At 40.2% G+C, this 10143-nt stretch overlaps 1 protein-coding gene across 2 annotated transcripts in view; it reads right to left on the reverse strand.

The window, feature by feature from the left end:
• Positions 1-10143, reverse strand: part of IGFBPL1 (insulin like growth factor binding protein like 1) — a 56588-nt gene that overhangs the window by 17421 nt on the left and 29024 nt on the right. For both annotated transcript variants that reach the window (XM_018571732.1, XM_018571731.1), the window contains exons 2-4: positions 3375-3484; positions 1428-1544; positions 105-262 (exon numbers count right to left, since the gene is read on the reverse strand). In XM_018571732.1, coding sequence (XP_018427234.1) covers positions 122-262; positions 1428-1544; positions 3375-3484 — 368 coding nt within the window. In that variant the 3' untranslated portion in view covers positions 105-121. The remainder of the gene's footprint in view (positions 1-104; positions 263-1427; positions 1545-3374; positions 3485-10143) is intronic.

The following is a 10143-nucleotide window of genomic DNA, read 5'->3' on the forward strand; positions in this document are numbered from 1 at the left end:
TATATATATATTTTCAAGGTCTCTATACTACCTTGCAAATAAAGTAAAAACATGTTTAGCCATATTTCCTTGAAGAAATCAATCTCAAACTATTGACTTATTACCTGATTGCATAGTAACTTCAGATTAAGTGATGGTTCTTCTTCATCCTGCGTGAATTGTGTTCCACAACTCTGATGGATCCTTCTGCAAATGCATCTCCTACCATATTGGTTGCATGGCATTGGTAAATGCCTTCATCTTCCTTTGTCAATGGCTTTATCTAAAGGAAAGCACTTGCTTGTTAAAGTTTGACCATGAATGGCACAAAATGTCAGTTTATAAAAAGTGTGGCTAAAATGTTTTTTGTTCAATTCTTTTAAAGGTTATTGAGGTTTACAAGTTTAGTAAATTGATTTTTATCTCACTTTTTATCACCTAATGTAATAAAAACTTTATTTCATAAATAAACATTTAAGAGGGTGCTTCTTACACACTGTTTATGTATTCTGGGATTTTTAAAAAATACATTAAGCAATAACTCTCTTTTGTGCTGTCTCTCTCAAACTGATGCTCCAAACATAGCCATATGAACTGGATACATTTAGCATAGAAGTAAACTGCAGAAAACTCTAAAACTCTCTACCTGCTAGATGCATGTTGTAAATGTGGAAAATTCATATGCAACAAATGTTTGCTTGATTTAAAAGTATATAAAATATACAATTTTTATTTTCTTTGGTAGGGAATTGTTTTTAATTGTATCATAATATACATTATATATATTCATGGGGGATCTGGACAATTGAGCAGTGGAGACCCCTGTGCAGCTGTGCAGTAACAAAGTGATCGATTGCGGACTGCAATCAGCCAGGAAAAGACCATCTCCAGCGTGATCTGCTGCTGCAGGGAGAGGCAAGTAAGGGTTACTTCAGCTCCTCCTAAGCCTCTTTACTATGAGGAACTGCTGTAATGTCATACGCATTGTCACTTCACTTCTGTTGCAAGCATTGCGGTGCAGCAAAATCGATCTAATCTCACTTGTACTGTTACCTCCCACAGCATTTATATTATAATCTCAGGTTCCGTCCTTCCAGGAAATTTTCCACTACTTTCCTACCCACTTTTTTCTCACTTGTTCTTTCTTATATTCATTTTTAGTTCTGTATTATCTCTTCTACTTGAGCAGCATAGAGCCCATTCCAGTAAAGTGCTGTTCCCTATAAATGTACCAACTGCTAAATTTAATCTAGTGGGCATTTTGCCTACCTGTCTGTAGTTTATCATAAGCACCAGACTGCTTAAACACATGTAGTTATTGAATACATATTTTGTTAAATCTCTATTTTAGTTTTTGTGCATTTTTAAAATTATTTGCTACTCTTAAGACTTTTAACAAACGTGTATTAAAAGGAGGAAAACTCATCTAGCACATGTTTTGAACTCACCATTACCCAGCTGGAACTTTCATGACGAGAAGGTCCCCCACGGACTTGGACAGCAACGTTCACTCTGTCTCCTGGTAGCTCCTGAAATAGCCGTACTCCTTTAGGAGACTCAGAAATCTAAAAAAGCACATAAAAGAAGTAAGCCTGATATTTAAATTAACCACCATACATATCGGTTTACATCCTTGCATATAGAGGTCTATATATAGATGTTTTCACACAATATGCACACAACTTTCACCCATGATTTACACATTTTCTAGTTTAAATAGGAAAATAGATCCTGAGTGAAAATATTCAGAAATAGTTCTCTATAGTGTGAGTGTTAGGATCGTGGTGTGGGCCCGAAGTGAAGAGGAGGACCTCCCTTGCAACCCCGTCTGATGACCACTGGGGTTGAGAACAGTAGGTTCAGGCAGGGGATGCACGAGTGCCGCATGCGGATCTTGAGGCCACAAGGTCTACTTGGTGACCTGGCAGAATAGCCGTCGTGCTAGAAGGATTCAGCAAAAGGGAGAGTGAGAGACAAGCCGGGTCAAATACATGCGGGCAGCAGAGTACCAGGGGTTAACCAGAGAGGGGTCAATAGACAAGCCGGGTCAAATAACGTGCGGGCAGCGGAGTACAAGGGGTTAACCAGAGAAGGGTCCATGGACAAGCCGGGTCAAATAACGTGCGGGCAGCAGAGTACCAGGGGTTAACCTGGGAGGGGTCAATAGACAAGCCGGGTCAATATTAGGAAGGAACTGGAGACAGGAATCACAATGGGGAAGAGCAGGAACAAGGCAAGGCAAAACACAATGGGAACAGGCATAAGCACAGCAGAACCCCCCAGTGCTGGCTGAAGATCACCCAGCACTGAATGGGCGTCCTGCGGCGCCTTATATAGACCGAGGACGTGCTACTGCTCATTCCTCGGCGTGATGATGTCACCGCGCCGTATTGTCGCGATGACATCATGCTGCACGGGGCGTGATCTGCCGGGCCGTCTTACATCTGCGCCTGCGCGGCCAGGATGTACCGGTGACAGTCCATGTACCCATTGCACTCCTGACCGCACGTCCAACAAAGTATCCTGGGTGCTCAGTAGCCGACGCATGGCCACCGTCAAAGTAATGCAGAAAAGAAATAGACACCGGCACTCCAATAATACATCGATTACGTCTATTTATTGACGTACATCAAAAGCAAAATAACACACTTAGTGCAACGTTTCGGGGACACACAGGAACCCCTTCATCAGGCAAAACAGGATGTACCGGTGGACGCCCTCTCTGTCTGCGTCCCCGCAGAGGGACTCAGCATCTTCCGCGGGCAGGTACCTGACAGTGAGACTGCAGAATAAGGGGCATTTTTAAATACAGTAGAGTACATGAAGACACCAAAAAATAACAAATCTTAGTAATTTAGATATGGTACCATGTGTCATGATACATAAAAAGGGAGTTATGTGCACAAAGCCATGTATAAAAAAACAAAGAGCTATATATGTTAAAATGTATACCATACTAAAAATAATTAATAAAGAAACTTTAAACTACAAGTTTGTGGGAAAATCCTCCTAGCCCTTCTCCTTAGCCCTCTCAATACAATCACCCGGGCTTACATGTAATGCAGGAGCCTCATCCCATTTAACCAGACGGGACATTTGTACACAGACTCAGTAAGCCCAGCACTAGATGTTTGCCAGATGGGATGCAGACAGTGCAGGAGGCCATAGATGTTGGAGGAAGTAAGTACAAACCTGCATGGGGGGCAAGCTGATTGCATTGAGGGGCTATGGAGGACAAATGGGGGGAATTTTTGCATCAACGTGACCTTGTACTTTAACATCTATGAATTGCATATTTCTTTTCCATTGGAAGATACGACAGGTGTATGGCAGATTAATTCATTTAATTTTTCATTCATTCATTCATTTGAAAAGCCTCATTGTCTTTTCCCTACCTTTCTCCAGGATATGCTAGGTGTTGGAACTGCCTTTACTTCACACGATAAGTACACTTGAGCACCGGTAACATTGTGAATTTTACCTGGTGCTACTGTAATCACAGGAGCTGTGGTTAGAAAAAAAGTAAGGAATAAAAGAATGAACCAACATCGTTTCTACATTTGTCCCTAAATAGTTAAATATTTTGAGTTGTATACTATTAAAAATAGGCTAACCATGCACAAACATACTGTATATCGTGGTCAAATCTGGTTATATATGACATGTCTGATAAGGACTTATTTTCAGGATATGAGGCTTGTCTGGAAAAATGTATTTCAGTAATACTGCTTGTGTAAAGGTTGAGTTTAAGTAGACAAAGTATAATAACAATCATCATCATGATTCATGTGGAGATAACACACGATGCATAACTAGTCATGCGAAATACAAGGCTACCTAACTATCCTTGCAGAACATTATAAATGATATCCATTCGCCAGATAAAGGGCCATTTATAAATATTTAAAACCTAAGAAAGAATAAAAAGAGAAAAAGACATTACTGGCAAAACCGCCTGGTGTTGGCTTATTATGCTAGAGAATGACAGTGGCACAGTATGGTGTATTCTGTCAGTATACTGTATGCACATGGAATAATGAACAGTCCACACAGGAGCCAGAACTCCCACAGACAGTTTGGCAGCTGCTGGAGGTCACATCATCTCTTCAAAATAGATGAGAAGGAAGGAGAACCATCTGTTAAAAGACAAGCCTTTTGCAAATTTACTATTGGAACAAGTATATCTGCATCTCTAAGTGCCTAATTGACAGTGCTGGAAGATAATGCAGCTTGCAGAAAATCCCCAAATTATTCCCCTTGAGCCTCAGCATTAATACCTGCCAAGTGCCTCCTGTTCCTCATTGTTCTTTGTGTGATGGTTTATTACCCAGGATGCAACTGAAACTCTGAGAAGCTTTGTAAAGGAGATTTAATAATAAAAAGGCATGGAATAACAGTGTCAAACTGATAGATAGATAGATAGATAGATAGATAGATAGATAGATAGATAGATAGATGTGTGCTGTGACCCTATGAAACGCTGGTGAATAAAGGCCTTGGATTATTTTCAAATACCTGTGAGTGTCCCGAGCTTTATGTTTATTAGATAAATAGATAGATAGATAGATAGATAGATAGATAGATCAATAGACTTCTACACTGGTTTGTGTACCTGACACATAAAGTAGGTTCAGATGGACTAAGTGCAAATAAATAAGGATAAATATGGTTACTAGACATGTGCGATTCGTTTCGTTCCGAATCGAAATTCGGACGAATTTTCGGAAATTCGGATGTATCCGAATTCCGAATTACAGATATAACGAATGCAAACGAATCCAAATTTCCGTTTCCGAAATTCGTTAGCGGTAGTTTGTTCGAACGTTCGTTGCGTTTTAGTTTCGTTCATTGGAGCAAAGTGACATTAGAGAAGGAGAAAAAAAAAAAATCCCCCTCAAATGTCACTTTGCTGCGAACGAACGAATGAACGAAATGAATAAGAAACGAAAACGAAACGAACTTTCAAACGAACTACCGCTAACGAATTTCGTCCGAATCCGAATTCCGAATCCGACTTTCACACCCGAATCCCGAAAAACGAAATAATACAAATCCGAATCCACACGAAACAAAACAAATTTTTTGGCAGTGCACATGTCTAATGGTTACATGGCTTAGGGCATATCAGCACTGAACTCCTGCAAAACCCAGGATGTAAGTACAAAGGATCATTAGTTTCACAGTTCAAGTTACTCTAACCACCTCTACATTATGTGGAAGTCTGTGTACGGCTAGTCATTGTATGATCAGCATCTTATAGTCTCTCTTTTTGGATAGCATCTCACAGTCTATCTGCATGGGCAATCTCTCACAGTAATCAGATAAACACAATCCTCAATTTTCTGTCCCAAGACTCTCCATTAGGACAGACGGCTGAGAAAGGGCTAAGAATTTTTTTTTAAAGTTATTTGTTAGTATGCTGTGTGAATAGGAACACGTAACCAACACATAGAGGGGTTTTCCTAAATTTGACTGCAAAAGTAGAAATACACTTTAATGTGCAGTCAGCAGCACACTTTCTGTATCTTGGGTAGACTTTATGTATGGTAATGTTTGTAGTCTCTGTCAGTGATATCTCTCTGTAATGTGGATAGTCTTTCTGTAATAGAGGCAGTCTGTCTGCAATATTGGCAAACTGTGCCACTCTTTATGTAACTGTGGCATTATCTTTCTATATTTTAGACAAGTTTCTACCAGCCTTTCTGTAACAGAGCAACAATATGGCATTTGGGGTATGATTGTGGGCACATCCTTTGGAGATTGCATCATATGTTGAGTACAACATGGTTCATAAGTATATTGTGGCTCACTGGTTGCCAGTTCAGTTGAAGTCTGCAGAATGAAACTTCCTTAGGTCTCTGCTACATTAATAGTTCATGTAGTGCTGTGTGTTCTAGACCTTCTGGAGCCAGAGAACCTCAAACTTCACCCATCATTTGGTAGATGCTAAGCTATATCCTTCCTACTCTGATGAATGTGCAGAGCAATAAAATCAGAATTTTTATTTTGCTATATCATGTTTAACCATAGCATTCCTTCCTTTACTGATAAACTAGAATCAGGAATGATGTGACACTTTACCTGTAGAACAAACAACAATAGTCAAAACTCGCATAACCTACTGCCTACTTATAAGCTGTAATATTTTTTCAAGGCATTACTGCATGTTTTTTTTTTACAAGTGTACATGCCATTTGGGCCTGCAAGGGCTTCTAAATGCCCAGGCAATTTACTGCACCATAACACTCCAAGGAAGAAAACAAGGCCATGCCATGGCTTGGAGGTAGAATGGAAATGAAGCCTTGGTGTGGCAAGCTTAGGAGAGAGCATGTACTGTATATAGTCAGCCACGGTGGTATATTAACAGCTCTTGCTAGGGCTGCATTTAGATGTTACACTGCCATGTACATCTGAATGATGGCACCATTTCAAACAAGCTCCATCCATTAAGTCATGATTATTTTAACGATGACTACTCTCATCATCCCCTGTAGACACTCTACAGTTGGTACCGTGAGGTGGTCAGAATGGGAAAACAAAAAAAGAGAAAAGAATGCCAACATTTGTAAATTTTGAGGCCTGATGCTGTTCACCTTTAACCCCACTGCTCTAGGCACTGGCTAACGAGCATCATTATGTTAAATACATCCCTTGCTTTTGCTCCTAATAAGGCTGAGTGCAGCTGGTGTTCTGTAGGTTTAGGAAGGCGCATACAGTATTAACAACTGAATGTGCCTGAATAGTGTCACGAGAGGGTCGAGCATGGTTGATGTGCACTTGTGCGTGTATTCTCCTGGAGAGAGATTACTAAATAGTGTAATTTCCCACAGATTAACCTCCCTGGCGGTATGATTATTCAGGATTTTAGCATCCAAAAGCGGTGCATTGTTTTTCATGAAAATTTGTTGTTTTATATTGTAGGCATGCAATTCTTAGTAAATCTTAGGAATAACTCACCTAAATCTGTCCAAACAAGAGTCCAGTAGACATCCCAGGTATGATAAAGTTTATATGTATATTGTATTCTGTGTATTCTGTGTATATTGCAACTTTTCACTTTTGAATTTCCCGCCGGCTGTGACGCCCGAAAACGAAACTAAAAGTCAGATGCCGGCATCTGACTTTTAGTTTCATTTTTGGGCCGCGTACAGCAGAGGACGCCACGGGCTCGCAGGGACAAGGTAAGTGTCACTTTTCTGTGCATTCCCGAGTCTGGCTCGGGGTTACCGCTCCTGGTATTGAACATTAACCCCGAGCCAGACTCGGGAATACCGCCAGGGAGGTTAAACAGATCTGCACGCAAATATTAGGAAATTCAAATATTAGCTGATTCTTCATTTGATCATCACTCTGTACCTTAGATACCTAGTCTGTAAAGCCTGTCTGTAAATAGTTATTTTACTTTTGTGGAGTTAGTATCAGTGTGTTCTGACCTTAACTGTGTCCAAATGTGTTTCCTGCTGTTCTCCCTCCTGTTACACCATTACTATGCTATAGAAATAAGTAATGTCAGCTTTCCTAATTCTGCCATGTTAAAGTGAACCTGAAATCTAAAAAATTGCTATCTTATGGGAACATCTCGAAATGTGTTCTTCCTCTCATGTGCTTGTGCCTAGGTATTCCTGTGCTCACACCCTCATAACTTTATATTTCCAGTGTGAGGTCATCTGAGGCACTGCTGCCTCTGACTGCTTATTTCACAACACTTTGGGTGAGATTTGGTTATGTCACTACCATGCTGCTAACCATTCTCCCTGCTGGAGAGGAAGCTGTATTTGATGACCTACAGTGCAAGCATCTTACTGTTTCTGCTTAATTTATTTTCATGATATGTGCTTCCTCCACCTCTTCTGCTGCTTCTTGATGATTATCTTAACAGTTATCAGATCACCAGTCATCGGGGGAGAACAGCTTTGACACAAAGGAAGCAAAGCCCTGCTTCTCTGCCAAACCCTGCCTCTAGATGGTCACCTGCACACGGAGATACAGTATGAAATAAGGCATGGCAAGTCAATAATGGGGAAAAGATCAGCTGCAGGAACATAGCATAAATTGGCGTTCCCACTTTTCATTAAAAAAGTAGACAAATTCTCATTATATTTTCCATTGCAGAATAGCTATAGAGAAATTTTACTTTGATACAATATTTATATATAATTGATTTATATACATGAGTGATATGTAACCAGTGGATGTTCAGCTGTTTTATAACTAAAAGTGATAATAGTTACCTTTCACTAGTATACAGCATATTTCATCTTAGACAGATGTCACTGTTGAAAGTTCACCTGTATGAGGGGCACCCTTCCATTTACCCAACTAACATTTATGTCTCATTAAGAGTTATGGTGCCAATTTACTGCCTAGCCCATTGTGTAGTTAGCCTCATCATCTCCAGTATTGCATAGCTATAAATGCTGCAGGAAAATCCAAGCATGTACTTTATAGGTTCTAAAACGATAAATTATACTAGTTTTAATGCAAAATGATGATGGTTTTGGGTTTATTCTACTCAATTTTTCAAATGTATATGTTCTCAACGTTTTATATATGCTTACAATATTTATTCTACAAATAAACATTTAATACACTCATGACACAGTATTCAAAGAGCATCATGGGTTTTTGAAATAAGGAGCCCAGCAGAAACTGGCCTTCGCACTACTTCTCTTTGACTGAAATTTTGTATGGCACCACTTGAACAGAGTAAGAGGGCCTGGGAAGGAATTAAGGTCACTGCCAGTGGCATAACTAATACTGGGTACCCCAGATACATGCCCCACATCTCCTTAGGCAGCTGCTAAATTCTGTCCCCACTGGCCACCTGTCAGACATGCAGCACAGAGCTGAGTAGGCGTCTCAGAGCACTCACCTCTGTGCTGCAGGTATGAAAGAAGCTGGGAGCTGCATACGGACATGTGGAAGAAAAAAACGCAGTTGGTTGTGGCATCGGGATCCTGGGCACTTATATTTACAGTTCCCAGGTGTACTTTCTTTGGTGATTGGCACTTAGGTTTCAGAAAAGAAAGACGAAAACAAAAATTGTAGGGAGGGTAGTGACAGCAGCATGTTAGCGGCAACAAAAAGTTCATTTTAGTAAACTTAGTACAAACGGAGGGGCAAAGAATGTAAGGGTGCCACAAGTACTGAAAACATATTTTTGATGTATGACCCTGGGTGAAGTGATCATGATAAGGTAGTCGTGGTGAATGATGATTTTTGTAAACTTTGATATAAATATATGTGGATTTCAGAATCTTAATTTTCTGTTGATGTCTGCAAAGAGGAATGTTCTTGTTTCTTATGTTGTATTTTTTTTGTAAGGAAAATAAAGCAGAAAACAAAACCTTATCATATTTGTACTGAGGGCAGTTTTGTCTTGAGGGGCCCTTACTCACTCCTGTTCCCTGCACTCTGTTCGTTCCACACTCCTATTCCTGGCACTTTGCTTTACTTAGGCCCTGCCTTCTGTGCATTACTTCCTTCTGACCCCTGCACTCTGTGCATTACTTCCTTCTGACCCCTGCACCCTGTTTGCTACTTACTCCCGATCATTGCATGCTGTGCATTACTGCTTGACAACTACTTCACTTCTAATCATGAAATATTTGCACGTTCCAAGCAATATAACCAAGCTAAGATAACTATTAACTAGCATAGAATAAAATAGACACAAGTAAGAACAATATGAACAATGTAACTAAAACAGTCCCGCCTTGCAGCTCTGTGGAAGCACAGGGGCCAACCACTCGTATAAACTAAAAACCAGAGCACAGAAGCACATTGGCATAGTGCATAATGTGAAAGGGTGAATATAATAAATGTACTCACAAAAGTATTTATTGTGTAGAAGCCAAAATGCAAATAGAGGAATGGTAGTGGGGTAACTGCCCTGGTTACCTCAAGATGAAGTCGCTGTGTCCAGAGGGCACTATGTGAAGACACTAATGGCGTGTGGAACAGAGGCACTACAGGAAACAGAATTGACTGGGAGAGGAGAGAGATGGAACTGATAGCTGCATGCTGCCTGTGTCTTCCAGGCTTGCTCTCTGGACACAGCATCATGTCATATGTGATATGTAATATTTCATATTTACCTGACTAAAAATGTTTTAAATATTTTATCACTGTTTTTTTAATCCTTTCCCCCCCCCCCCCCCCCCC

The sequence above is a fragment of the Nanorana parkeri genome, unplaced genomic scaffold (assembly GCF_000935625.1).
Source record: "Nanorana parkeri isolate BGI_ZX_2015 unplaced genomic scaffold, ASM93562v1 scaffold1822, whole genome shotgun sequence".
In the NCBI taxonomy this organism is placed as follows: Eukaryota; Metazoa; Chordata; class Amphibia; order Anura; family Dicroglossidae; genus Nanorana; species Nanorana parkeri.